This window comes from Scyliorhinus torazame, chromosome 8, assembly GCF_047496885.1.
Source record: "Scyliorhinus torazame isolate Kashiwa2021f chromosome 8, sScyTor2.1, whole genome shotgun sequence".
In the NCBI taxonomy this organism is placed as follows: Eukaryota; Metazoa; Chordata; class Chondrichthyes; order Carcharhiniformes; family Scyliorhinidae; genus Scyliorhinus; species Scyliorhinus torazame.
Window position 1 is genome coordinate 45,366,017 of NC_092714.1, and position 14,082 is coordinate 45,380,098.

The 14,082-nt window shown below is 48.5% G+C and overlaps 1 protein-coding gene across 1 annotated transcript in view; it reads right to left on the bottom strand.

Annotated features, from left to right (window-relative positions):
- Positions 1 to 4,057: 4,057 nt before the first annotated feature.
- ros1 (c-ros oncogene 1, receptor tyrosine kinase) overlaps positions 4,058 to 14,082 on the bottom strand; it is a 400,619-nt gene continuing 390,594 nt past the window's right edge. The window contains exon 45 of the mRNA XM_072513469.1: positions 4,058 to 6,027. Within this exon, the coding sequence (XP_072369570.1) occupies positions 5,288 to 6,027 (740 nt within the window). The 3' untranslated portion in view covers positions 4,058 to 5,287. The remainder of the gene's footprint in view (positions 6,028 to 14,082) is intronic.

Genomic DNA, 14,082 nt, shown 5'->3' on the forward strand with positions numbered 1-14,082 from the left:
AGTTTCAGGTGCGTCTCCTGAAGCATGACCACGTCTGCCTTTAGCTTCTTTAGGTGCGCAAGTACCCTTGCCCTCTTAATCGGCCCATTCAACCCTCTCACGTTCCACGTGATCAACCGGGTTGGGGGGCACTTTACCCCCCCCCCCCCCCCTCGTCGACTAGCCAGCCCCTTTTTTAGACCAGCTCCTCACCCGGTTCCCACGCACCCGCTTATCCCCTCGACGGCGCCCTCCCGTCCCGACCATCCCATCCCGTAACAGCTCCCCCTTCCCCTTAGCAGCAGCAACCCAGTTAACCCCCCCCCCCCCCTCCCCCTCCCCGCTAGATCCCTCTCTAGCTTAGTTGCTCCCCCCATATTGCTTCCGGAAGTCAGCAAACTCTGGCTGACCTCGGCTTCCCCCGTTTATGCTTAGCCTCCCATCATGTGAGGCCCCCTCCTTCCTGCGCCCCCTTTTCCCGCCACAATTTCCATAGCGCGGGGACAAAGCCCGCGCTTCCCTCTCGGCCCCGCCCCTGATGGCGCAGCTCCCTCTCTCCTTCCCCCTCCCCTTCCCCACCGGCGCCCACATTTCTTCGTGTCCCCCCCCTTCGAGGGGAAAGAAAATTTTCCCCCATCTGATTCACAGTCCCTTACCACCACCTCACTACTTCATTTCAAACACTCTTTCTCCAATCTAGTCCAACTTCTCTTCTTCAATAAATGTCCACGCCTCTTCTGCCGTCTCATAGTGGTGTTTACCCTGGTGTGTAACCCACAGTCTTGCCGGCTGCAACATTCCGAACTTCACTTTCCTCTTGTGGAGCACCGCCTTGGCCCGATTGAAACTCGCCCTCCTTCTCGCCACCTCCACACTCCAATCCTGATACACGCGGATCACCGCGTTCTCCCACCTGCTGCTCCATGTCTTTTTCGCCCATCTCAGGACCATCTCCCTGTCCTTGTAGCGGTGAAACCTCACCACTATTGCTCGAGGTATTTCTCCTGCCTTTGGTCTTCTCACGAGGACTCAATACGCTCCCTCCACTTCCAGGGGGCCTGTCGGGGCCTCAGCTCCCATTAAGGTATGGAGCATCGTGCTCACATATGCCCCAACGTCCGCTCCCTCTGCCCCTTCGGGAAGACCCAAGATTCTTAAGTTCGTCCTCCTCAAGCTATTTTCCAGGGCTTCCAGTCTCTCCATACACCTCTTATGCAGTGCCTCGTGCATCTCCGTCTTCACCACTAAGCCCTGTATCTCGTCCTCATTTTCGGCAGCTTTTGCCTTCACTCCACGGAGCTCCATCTCTTGGGTCTTCTGCGCCTCCTTTAGCCCCTCAATCGCCTGCAGCATCGGCGCCAGCTCCTCATTCTTGAGTTCCTCCACACATCGCCGGACGAACTCCTGCTGTTCCAGGCCCCATACCAACTGGCCTCCCTCCGCCGCCATCTTGCTTCTCACTTCCCTTCTTTGCCGCTGCTCCAGAGGATCCTCCGCAATCTGGCCACTATTATCTCTTCTGTCCATTCACACCCGGGGGGACTCCCTTCTATGTCGCCTCACAGTGGGTTTAGCCTTCGAAAATTGCCGTTGGGGCTCCCGATAAGAGCCCAAAAGTCCGTTAAAACGGGGGGTGCCGAAACGTGCGACTTAGCTGGTCATCGCCGCACCCGGAAGTCGTAAACAACTTTTTAAAACTATACCTCATAAAGAGTACAAAATTCAGAATAATTCTTATCTTTTTGAATTAAAGTATGTTTTTATTAAAATATTGCAAACAAACCTGCAAAAATATTTGGGGTGAATGTTAATTTCTAAGGCACATCTAAATTGTTGTGAATGAGGTCTCATGCCTTCCTCGTCTTAAGCGTAGTGAGAGTGGATAATAGGAGCCTTACAGCAAACCCACTTTAACCATCCACATTTATAATGACATATTTTTCAGGTTTATGATGTGCAGTATCTGGTTTATCCGAATACTGTGAACCAGGAACCCACCACCCAACTTTGAATAAAAGCATTGTTCATGAGCAACCATAACCAAAAGTCTATCCGGTGAGGACAGCATTTCCACACTCAAAACCTAACATCATTTTTATCTTATTTTAACATTTTCTAACAGATCCTAACATTTCTTGATAGATTTTAAAATATTTTCCGAAAGAAATGTTGAAAATATGGAAAATCGTTTGGCCTTTTAGCAATCCAAAACTAGAGCTTAAAACATTTGGATAAAACAGATTCCAAATAACCTGGCCGCAAGGTTTGCTAGTGTCACACGGGAGGGTTTGAACTAGTATGGCAGGGGGGTGGGTACCGGAGCAATAGGTTAGAAGGTGAAACATTGAGAACTAGGGAATAGGGCCAGTATGGGCTCTGAGGAAGAGCAGACAGGGACATGTTGCTGAACACAGCGGGTCTGGTGGCCTGAAGTGCATATGTTTTAATGCAAGAAGTATTACGGGTAAGGCAGATGAACTTAGAGCTTGGATTAGTACTTGGAACTATGATGTTGTTGCCATTACAGAGACTTGGTTGAGGGAAGGACAGGATTGGCAGCTAAACGTTCGGATTTAGATGTTTCAGGCGGGATAGAGGGGGATGTAAAAGGAGTGGCGGAGTTGTGCTACTGGTTAGGGAGATTATCACAGCTGAGGACATCTCAGAGGGCAGCGAGGCGATATGGGTAGACATCAGGAATAAGAAGGGTGCAGTCACAATGTTGGGGGTTTACTACAGGCCTCCCAACAGCCAGCGGGAGATAGAGGAGCAGATAGGTAGACAGATTTTGGAAAGAAGTAAAAACAACAGGGTTGTTGTGATGGGAGTCTTCAACTTCCCCAATATTGACTGGGACTCACTTAGTGCTAGGGGCTTGGACAGGGCAGAGTTTGTAAGGAGCATCCAGGAGGGATTTCTTAAAACAATATGTAGATAGTCCAACCAGGGAAGGGGCTGTACTGGACCTGGTATTGGGGAATGAGCCCGGTCAGTTGGTAGACGTTTCAGTAGGGGAGCATTTTGGGAACAGTGACCAAAATTCCAGTAAGTTTTAAAGTGCTGGTGGACAAGGATGAGAGTGTCCTAGGGTGAATTGGGGGAAGGCTAATTATAACAATATTAGGCGGGAACTGAAGAACCTAGATTGGGGGTGGATGTTTGAGGGTAAATCAACATTTGACATGTGGGAGGCTTTCAAATGTCAGTTGAAAGGAATTCAGGACCGGCATGTTCCTGTGCGGAAGAAGGATAAATACAGCATATTTCGGGAACCTTGTATAAGGGCCTCGTCAAAAAGAAAAAGGAGGCATTTGTCAGGGCTAGAAGGCTGGGAACAGACAAAGCCTGTGAGGAATATAAGGAAAGTAGGAAGGAACTTAAGCAAGGAGTCAGGAGGGCTAAAAGGGGTCACGAACAGTCATTGGCAAATAGAGTTAAGAAAAATCCCAAGGCTTTTTACATGTACATAAAATGCAAGAGGGTAGCCAGGGAAAGGGTTGGCCCACTGAAGGATAGGCAAGGGAATCTATGCGTGGAGCCAGAGGAAATGGGCGAGGTACTAAATGAATACTTTTCATTAGTATTCACTAAAGAGAAGGAATTGGTGGATGTTGAGTCTGGAGAAGGGTGTGTCGATAGCCTGGGTCACATTGAGATCTAAAAAGACGAGGTGTAGGGCGTCTTGAAAAATATTAAGGTAGATATGTCCCCAGGGCCTGATGTGATCTACCCCAGAACTCAAGGAGGCTATAGAGGCAATTGCTGAGGCCTTGACAGAAATCTTTGGATCCTCACTGTCTTCAGGTGATGTCCCAGAGGACTGGAGAATAGCCAATGTTGTTCCTTTGTTTAAGAAGGGTAGCAAGGATAATCCAGGGAACTACAGGCCGGTGAGCTTTACGTCAGTGGTAGGGAAATTACTGGAGAGAATTCTTCAAGACAGGATCTACTCCCATTTGGAAGCAAATGGACGTATTAGCAAGAGGCAGCATGGTTTAGTGAAGGGGAGCTCGTGTCTCACTAACTTTATCAAGTTAGTGAGACACGAGCTCCCCTTCACTAAACCATGCTGCCTCTTGCTAATTTTCGAAGTTTTTCGAAGAGGTCCCAAAGATGATTGATGCAGGTAGGGCAGTGGATGTTGTCTATATGGACTTCAGTAAGGCCTTTGACAAGGTCCGTCATGGCAGACTGGTACAAAAGGTGAAGTCACATGGGATCAGGGGTGAGCTGGCAAGATGAATACAGAACTGGCTAGGTCATAGAAGGCAGAGAGTAGCAATGGAAGGGTGCTTTTCTAATTGGAGGCCTGTGACTAGTGGTGTTCCGCAGGGATCAGTGCTGGGACCTTTGCTGTTCATAGTATATATAAATGATTTGGAGGAAAATGTAACTGGTCTGATTAGTAAGTTTGCAGACGACACAAATGTTGGTGGAATTGCGGATGGCGATGAGGACTTTCAGAGGATTTAGATCGTTTGGAGACTTGGACGGAGAGATGGCAGATGGAGTTTAATCCGGACAAATGTGAGGTAATGCATTTTGGAAGATCTAATGCAGGTAGGTGAATGGTAGAACCCTCAAGAGTATTGACAGTCAGAGAGATCTAGGTGTACAGGTCCACAGGTCACTGAAAGGGGCAACACAGGTGGAGAAGGTAGTCAAGAAGGCATACTGCATGCTTGCCTTCATTGGCCGGCGCATCGAGTATAAGAATTGGCAAGTCATGTTGCAGCTGTATAGAACCTTAGTTGGGCCACACTTGGAGTATAGTGTTCAATTCTGGTCGCCACACTACCAGAAGGATGTGGAGGCTTTAGAGAGGGTGCAGAAGAGATTTACCAGGATGTTGCCTGGTATGGAGGGCAGTAGCTATGAGGAGCGGTTGAATAAACTCGGTTTGTTCTCACTGGAACGACAGTGGTTGAGGGGCGACCTAATAGAGGTCTACAAAATTATGAGCATAGACAGAGTGGTTAGTCAGAGGCTTTTTCCCAGTGTAGAGGGGTCAATTACTAGGGGACATAGGTTTAAGGTGCGAGGGGAAAGGTTTAGAGGAGATGTACGAGGCAAGTTTTTTTACACAGAGGGTAGTGGGTGCCTGGAACTCACTGCCGGAGGTGGTGGAAGCAGGGACGATAGTGACGTTTAAGGGGCATCTTGACAAATACATGAATAGGGAATAGAGGGATACGGACCCAGGAAGAGTAGAAGATTTTAATTTAGACGGGCAGCATGGTCGGCACAGGCTTGGAGGGCCGAAGGGGCTGTTCCTGTGCTGTACTTTTCTTTGTTCTTTGTACCTTTATCAGATGGAGACTGGCTCCTCTAAGTTAGTAGCAGTTGTCATGATATTATTTTGGCTTTCTTCTGTAATGTTGCCATTAACTACGCTGTTAGCATTATCCTCAGGCTCTGCTTTTGACTCTAACCCTCCATCTGAGGTTTTGCTACATTTAAATGTGTTACTGACTTCAGAGACTTGACAGCTCACTACATCATTGTTGCCATTGTACTTTTCTTTTGTTGGTGCGGTTGGTGTATCTTCCCACTCTATTGTGCTATAGAACAGGAATGGAACAGTCATACTATCTAAACTAAGTTGGCTGCTGCTATTCTGAAATTCCATAGGTCCAGATGTGCTTGAAATAGATTTATTTCCTATTTGCTGTGACAAGGATGTTGAGCACATAGAAGTCCTTTGTAAACTGTATCGTCCACTGTCTTTATTCACTGAATTTGGTGCAGCACACGCAGCTGATTTTTTGTACAGGGGTAGATTTTGGTGCACATCATAATCCCCCTGACCAGCTAAGCATCCTATGCTCAGGACAGATTCCTCATCTTCTGCGCTTGTAACGTACGAATAGTTGACGGCGCCATCTTGCAGCACACTCATTCTCATTTCAAGTGTATCAACTTTTGAGCAGGTATCAGGGGAGGGGCGATACATTACATCATGAAGACCGCCCCCTTCTTCACTGGCCACTGATATCAACGTTACACCTGTCACAGTGTCATCACTTTTCTGCCTTTCATGCTCCTCTCCTACAACACAAACAAAGGTTTACGTGACATAAAAGTAGAAATATCTTTTTAAAATTTTTTAAAAAATATATATTTTATTAAAGTTTTCAAACAGAATTTTTCCACTTTACAAATCAACGTAAAAATAGCACAATAACTGATAAATAACATTATTTAAATAAAATAGTGAACTAACAAAGTAACAAAAAATAGTGCTCCCCCCCCTTCCCTCCCCCCGCGGGCTGCTGCTGCTGACGATCTATTTTCCCTTAACGTTCCGCGAGATAGTCAAGGAACGGTTGCCACCGCTTGGAGAACCCCTGAGCCAATCCTCTCAGCGCAAATTTCATTCGTTCTGGTTTTATGAACCCTACCATATCGTTTATCCAGGCCTCCACGCCGGGGGGGTTTCGCTTCCTTCCACATGAGTAAGATCCTTCGCCGGGCTACCAGGGACGCAAAGGCCATAACATCGGCCTCTTTCGCCTCCTGCACTCCCGGCTCTTCCGCTACCCCAAATATAGCTAACCCGGCTTGACCCGGACCTTCACCACCTTTGAGATCACCTTTGCCACTCCCCTCCAGTACTCATCCAGTGCCGGACACGACCAGAACATGTGTGTGTGGTTCGCCGGGCTTCCCAAGCATCTCCTGCACCTGTCCTCCACTCCGAAGAACCTGCTCAGTCTTGCTCTCGTCGTATGTGCTCTGTGTAGAACCTTAAATTGTATCAGGCTAAGCCTGGCACACGAAGACGAGGAATTTACCCTACTTAGGGCATCAGCCCACAGACCCTCCTCAATCTCCTCTCCCAGCTCTTCTTCCCATTTTCCCTTCAGCTCCTCTACCAGCGCCTCCCCCTCGTCTCTCATCTCCTGATATATTTCGGACACTTTGCCCTCCCCGACCCATACCCCGGAAATCACTCTATCTTGGATCCCCTGTGACGGGAGCAGTGGAAATTCCCTCACCTGTTGCCTCGTAAACGCCCTCACTTGCATGTATCTAAAATTGTTCCCCGGGGGCAACTCATACTTTTCCTCCAGCGCTCCCAGGCTCACAAACGTCCAGTCTATAAACAAATCTCTCAGTCTCCTAATTCCTGCCCGTTGCCAGCTCTGGAACCCTCCGTCCATCTTTCCTGGGACAAACCTATGGTTGTTCCTGATCGGGGACCACACCGAGGCACCCGTCACCCCTGTGTCGCCTCCACTGCCCCCAGATCCTTAAGGTTGCCACCACCACTGGGTTTGTGGTATACCTTTTCGGGGAGAGCGGCAGCGGTGCCGTCACCAGCGCCTTTAGGCTCGTTCCCTTACAGGACGCCATCTCTGGCCTCTTCCACGCCGCCCCCTCTCCCTCCCTCATCCACTTAGAAACCATCGCCACATTGGCGGCCCAGTAGTAGTCATCCAGGTTCGGCAACGCCAGTCCCCCTCTGTCCCTCCTACACTGCAGGAAATCTATCCGGGAGTATACCTTGTGGACATGGGAGAAAAAGGAGAACTCTTTGGCCAACGGCCTAGCTAATCTCCACGGATCCACTCCCCCCATTTGCTCCATGAACCCCCTAAGCACCTTGGCCGATGCCGGCCTTCTTCCGGTCCTGGATCTAAACTGGTCTAGCCCTGGATCCAGCACAGTATTGAAATCCTCCCCCCCCCTCCCCCCATTACCAGGCTTCCCACCTCCAGGTCCGGGATACGTACCAGCATCCGCTTCATAAATCCCGCGTCATCCCAGTTCGGGGCAGATACATTTACCAGCACAACCTCCTTTCCCTGCAATCTACCACTCACCATCACGTATCTACCCCCGTTATCCACCACTATATTCCTAGCCTCGAACGACACCCGTTTCCCCACCAATATCGCCACCCCGCTATTTTTTGCATCCAACCCTGAGTGGAACACCTGTCCCACCCATCCTTTCCTTAACCTAACCTGATCCACCACCTTCAGATGCGTCTCCTGAAGCATGACTACATCCGCCTTCAGTCTTTTTAAGTGTGCGACCACTCGGGCTCTCTTAATCGGCCCATTCAGGCCTCTCACATTCCACGTGATCAGCCGGATTGGGGGGCCGCCCGCCGCCGCCCCCCCCCCCGCCCCCCTGCTGACTAGCCATCCCCTATTCTAGGCCAGCCTCCCGTCCGGGTCCCACGCACCCACCCATCCCCCAGGCGGCGCCTTCCCGATCACCTCTTCTCTTGCCAGCGCCCCCTTGCTCTCAGCAGCAGCAACCCAGTTAGTCCCCCCTCCCCCCCGCCAGATCCCCATCTAGCATGGTTACTCCCCCCATTATGCTTCCGAAAGTCAGCTAACTCTAACTGACCCCGGCTTCCCCCGTTCTCTCCTTGACCCCCCTGTGCGTGGAACTCTCTTCCTTCCTGCGCCTATCTTCCCGCCATCATCTCCATAGCGTGGGAAAAACCCCGCGCTTTCCTATCGGCCCCGCCCCCTATGGCGCAGCTCCCTCATTCCCCATCCCCCCTCTCAGTCCCTTTTCCCACCGGCTCCCACATTTCTCCGTGTCCCCCCATCAAGAGGAGAAAAATTCCCCGTCTATCGTTTCAATACTATAACCTCCCATTCCCCAATTTACACTTCTGTGCAACAACCTCATTGTCTCCCCCCCAACATCAGTCTCTCAGTTCTAGTCCAGTTTCTCTTCTTGGATGAAGGTCCATGCCTCATCCGCCGTTTCGAAGTAGTAGTGCTTGCCCTGGTGCGTGACCCACAATCGCGCCGGCTGCAGCATCCCAAATTTTATTTTCTTCCTGTGAAGCACCGCCTTGGCCCGATTAAAGCTCGCCCTCCTTCTCGCCACCTCCGCGCTCCAGTCCTGATACACTCGTATCACCGCATTCTCCCACCTGCTACGCCGTACCTTCTTGGACCAGCTCAAGACAGCCTCTCTGTCCGTGAAGCGGTGAAATCTCACCACAATCGCCCTTGGTAGTTCTCCAGCCTTTGGTCTTCTCACAAGGACCCGGTGAGCCCCTTCCACCTCCAGGGGGCCCGAGGGGGCCTCAGCTCCCATTAGCGTATGGAGCACCGTGCTCACATAAGCCCCAACGTCAGCTCTCTCCATTCCTTCGGGGAGATCTAGAATCCGGAGGTTCTTCCTCCTCAAGCTGTTCTCCAGGGCTTCGAGCCTTTCGATACATCTCTTATGTAGCGCCTCATGCGTCTCCGTTTTTACCACAAGGCCCTGTATCTCATCCTCGTTTTCGGCTGCCCATGCCTTCACCCCACGGAGCTCTATCGCTTGGGCCTTTTGTGTTTCTTTCAGCCCATCGATTGCCAATAACATCGGCGCCAGCACCTCCTTCTTTAGTTCCTCCACACACCGTCGGAGGAATTCCTGCTGGTCCAGGCCCCATGTCGCCTGGGCTCCATCCGCCGCCATCTTGCTTCTTCCTTCTCTTCTCTGCCGCTGCTCCAGAGGATCCTTCGCAATCTGGCCACTGCCACTGGTCTTTTCCATACACACCCGGGGGGGACAGCTTCCTTCGTCACCCCACACTGGGTTTGGTCTGAAAAAATTTCCGTTGGGGCTCCCGAAAAGAGCCTAAAAGTCCTTTAGAACGAGAGCTGCCGAAACGTGCGGCTTAGCAGTGCATCGCCGCAACCGGAAGTAAAGTAGAAATATCTTAAAATACATGGCAATCTCTGACAGAAAAAAACCAAGTGTTATGGGCCAGGGTTTAAAGAATCCCAAAGTGTATCATGGAGTTCACCTGACCCACGACTTTTACTAGATTGTGGTATGGGGAGCACACGGCCCACTCTACAGGTGTGGTGCAGCAGAAATTTAAAAGTAATTTTTAAAGGAAAACAATGTTTATTCTATGAACTCAGTTAACCTTTTTAAAAACATACAGTGAACATCTTAGCAACTATCAATTCAAATACAACCCCCCAAAGAATACAACACTCTAATTAATCCTTAAACTTTCCTTTTAACATCCACAATACAAAAAACCTTTTAACCGAAGCACAACAGGTTTAAATTCTCCACTGAAAGCAGTTATCACTCTGAATTCACCAAATGATCTAGAGATAGTCTTTAGATGGCATAGAGATCAAAATTACACCTTCTTTGGCTGGCTTCAGCTCCAACACTAAAACAAAACCAAAAAAACAGACACACCCAAGCTTTTCCTCAAAGAAAAACTACAAAGCAGAGCTAGAGCTCAGCTCCACCCACACCCTGACATCACTGCAGCCACTTGAGCAGACAAACATTTCTTAAAGTGATATTCCCATGACACAAGCTAAATTATACAGCCTTTTGATGTTACTACAAAAGAGAACCTTCTGTATGAGATGACGAGGAATGGGGTAGAAGGAGGATCATATGGAAGATTAACAGTTGGACACATTAGTCTCTTATAGTGCTTTATTTTCTGTGTACCTGTATTGCCCGCATGGGGCCTATGGGGTCAGAATGATTATCTTTCCTGCCGAGTACGAGCTCCCCTGCTGGAGGTGGGGATTTATATTAACCTCTCTATGAAAGGGCAGCCAGTAAGGCACCGACCAGAACAGGAACCCGGTAGGGATCTCTACCTGGCAGTGTTGTAAATAAAACGATGTTTCTTTATTTTGCTCAGTGTGGACTCCTAGGGTCCTTGTTAAAGTAACTTTGGAAGTGGCTCAGTTCTGATCATGGGCTGAAACAATGGGCTGTGAGAATATTTTGATTCTTAAACGGTCAACAGGAACACAGATTTGAAAATCAACTACATAACATTCCACATATCACACTAACTATTAAACAACACGGCAATGTCACCGTTCCATATTGGTACCAATACGAAGCAATGTTAGCCAATTTTCACAAAACAAATCCAGCACACGGTACCACCCCTCGCAGGTTCCTCAACAGAAACAGAGGAAAAGACTGAGAATGTGTTATTAGGTCCAGACCTATGTCATTGAAGTGATCTGTCCGTCAATGTGTGACTAGTTCCACTTATCAGTGCCTTTCTCCATTCAGGAGTCACAGCTGTGCTGGGGCGTGGGGTAGGGGTTGGTGGGGATGGGAGGGGTGGGGGGGATGTCCTGTTATTCCTCGGGGGGTGGGGTGAGATTTGCATTGTGGGAAGAACAGTGCCCACCGCCGGACCTCGGTAACGGGACGCCCAATTAAAATGGCGGTACGATACCAGGATTCCGAAGAAATCTGGCAAGCTCTGCCCCATGCATAAATTAGCATGGTAAAGGGAAGAGACTTGCATACTGGGCCCGGCCTGCCATGTGATCGCTTTGCTGAGCATCTTCGGTCTGTGCGCATTCAGGACCCTGACCATCCTGTTGCTTGCCATTTTAACAACTGACCTTGCTCCCATGCCCACATGTCTGTTCTTGGCCTGCTGCAATGTTCCAGTGAAGCTCAACGCAAACTGAAGGAACAACATCTCATCTTCCGGTTAGGCACGCTACAGCCTTCCGACCTGAACATCGAATTCAACAACTTCAGATGATCAACTCTATCCCACCTCGACCCATTTGTTTTCATTTCATTTTAACTGTCTTTTACCATTTCTTTCTTTCTTAATATATATTAAATCCCCCCCCCCTCCCATCCTATCCACCTTTCCATCATCTTTCTTCTCTTTGCTTCCCCTTCCCCTCCCCCCACATCTACAGTTCATCCTCTGATGTTAGTTTCCCTGCTGTTTGACCTTTCACATCTTTTGTTCTCTCTGGGGACTGCACTCTTTCCCCTTGGTTTCTGTGGCCATCAGCACCCGGTTTCCCTGGGTTTCTGTGGCTATGACTCATCTTTCATTCTCACTCCACAGTACAAAAATTTCCCACTTTCTCTGTCTGTTAGCTTTGACAAAGAGTCATCGGACTCGAAACGTTAGCTCGTTTCTCTCCCTACAGATGCTGCCAGACTTGCTGAGATTTTGCAGCATTTTCTCTTTCGTTTCAGATTCCAGCATCCGCAGTAATTTGCTTTTATTTTTGACTAGATGTTTTGTTGACTTAATTGAAAGATAATTTACAGAGAACACTGCACAGAACAAAAAAAGTTTCAAATATTGAATTTTGTGGTATAATATGCTCAGTTCTTTCTCCTGCCTTTTTAAATGATGCCCCATTAGAAAGAGAAAATGTGGAGGGTTCCATAGAGATCTCTCAACCTGCTTGTAATTCCACCAGCTACCTAATTTCATGTGTTGCAGTCTCAGATGCTCCCCCATGTGCAGCTGGATAGATTGGGTTTAAAAATGTCTACTTTTATAAGTGGACGCAGATGCTGGCAGTGAATTGGTGGTGGCTGAGAAGCAACCTCTTCTTCCTGTGTTTTTGTATTCATATCTCGACTGGAGTCCTAGTCCTGACAGCGATACCCCATCTCTCCTTGTTGTGTTGACTGTGGCCGGGATTTTCCAGCCACTCTGTAGTCGAACCCGCCACGTGAGGTACAGCGGCCCAGCCAAAAGTCCTTGACTTTCAGTGGGACTGGACAATCCGGTTGCGGGCGGAGCCGGACGATCTCGCCCTGTGGCATTGCTGTGGGCTTTAGGGGTTTCTTCTTGATAGCTGAGTATATTGCTTACAAGTATGTTAAAGCATTTACAGGCTGAAGTTTCTGAAATTATCTGACTGTACTCACCATCCATATACCTGAGATCTCCCCAGTAGATGTCACTGATACTCTTCTGCTCCATGGCAGTATACAGAAGATAACGCACAGCCCACCTAATTGGCAGAATCTGTAATTCTATTCAGAGCACCTTCTAGGATCTCAAATAACATATCTGACACTCAGTAACAACTTTTGACAATCTAAATTAATTGACTGTCATAGTCATGTTTAGCAGTTTAAGGTAATTTACAGTGATCCTCGCTACTCATAGAATCCCATAGAATCATAGAATCCCTACAGTGCAGAAGGAGGCCATTTGGCCCATCATGTCTGCACCTCTGAAAGAGCACCCTACCCCTAGGCCCACTCCCCATCCCATCCCTGTAACCTCACCTAACCTGCGCATCCCTGGAACTTAAGGGGGAATTTAGCATGGCCAATCCACCTAACCTGCACATCCTAACAGCACTGTTGATGTACCTACACCATAAAGGACTGGAGCGGTTCAAGAAGGCAGCTCACTACCTTCTCAAGGGTAATTATGGATAGGTAATAAATGATGGTGTAGCCTGCGACGGCCTTTCAACCCGGAAGCATTCCTCAGTTCCTTTATGCCACCCATAAGGGTGCTAAAGTTATTATAGGACGATCTGTGAAACATTCTTCACCCATCTGTATACCAATTTGTGAATTCCCATAGCTAATTGTATTGAAGCAAAATTCTGATGCTCTGGAGCAAATCATTATACATTGGATGTTGTAAGTTCAACGTTGGGCAATTCGATCACACAAGATACATTCCAGACCAGAAAGAAAGTGAGTGAATCCATTGAAGCAATGGCCTGGTTTTCATTCCATTGGTATAAGTTGATATTTTTTAAAATCAGAGTTGTCCAACAATGAGCACCATCAGCTTGTCATCCAGGAGTGAAGATGAAAATTTACCCTAAGATCTCTGTACCTATGTCCGTCTCTCTGTCCCCATGTGAACTATATCCAGGTGGATCTCGGATTATACCTGCCTTTCTCTCTATGTCATTGTGTGCATTTGTTCGCTTTGTGTTTTTGGCTGGCCATGTCCCCAACGTATATTACTTGAATTTTAGGATATCAGAACCCGAAGTGGACTTGAAGACAATCTACCACTTCAAGGAGGGAGAGTTTGAGACTGCTGTAATGATCCACAAATCATTACTGAGAGAATGCAGGCTAGAGCAGCAACACCGAGAGTAACTGATTCTCTGGCACGTTTGAAGCACTGATTCCCTGTGGCAAGGTTAAGGACTCCAATACGGTAGCATAGTGGTTAGCACAGTTGCTTCACAGCTCCAGGGTCCCAGGTTCGAGTCCCGGCTTAGGTCACTGTCTGTGTGGAGACTGCACGTTCTCCCCGTGTGTGCATGGGTTTCCTCTGGGTGCTCCAGTTTCCTCCCACAGTACAAAGATGTGCAGGTTAGGTTGATTTGCCAT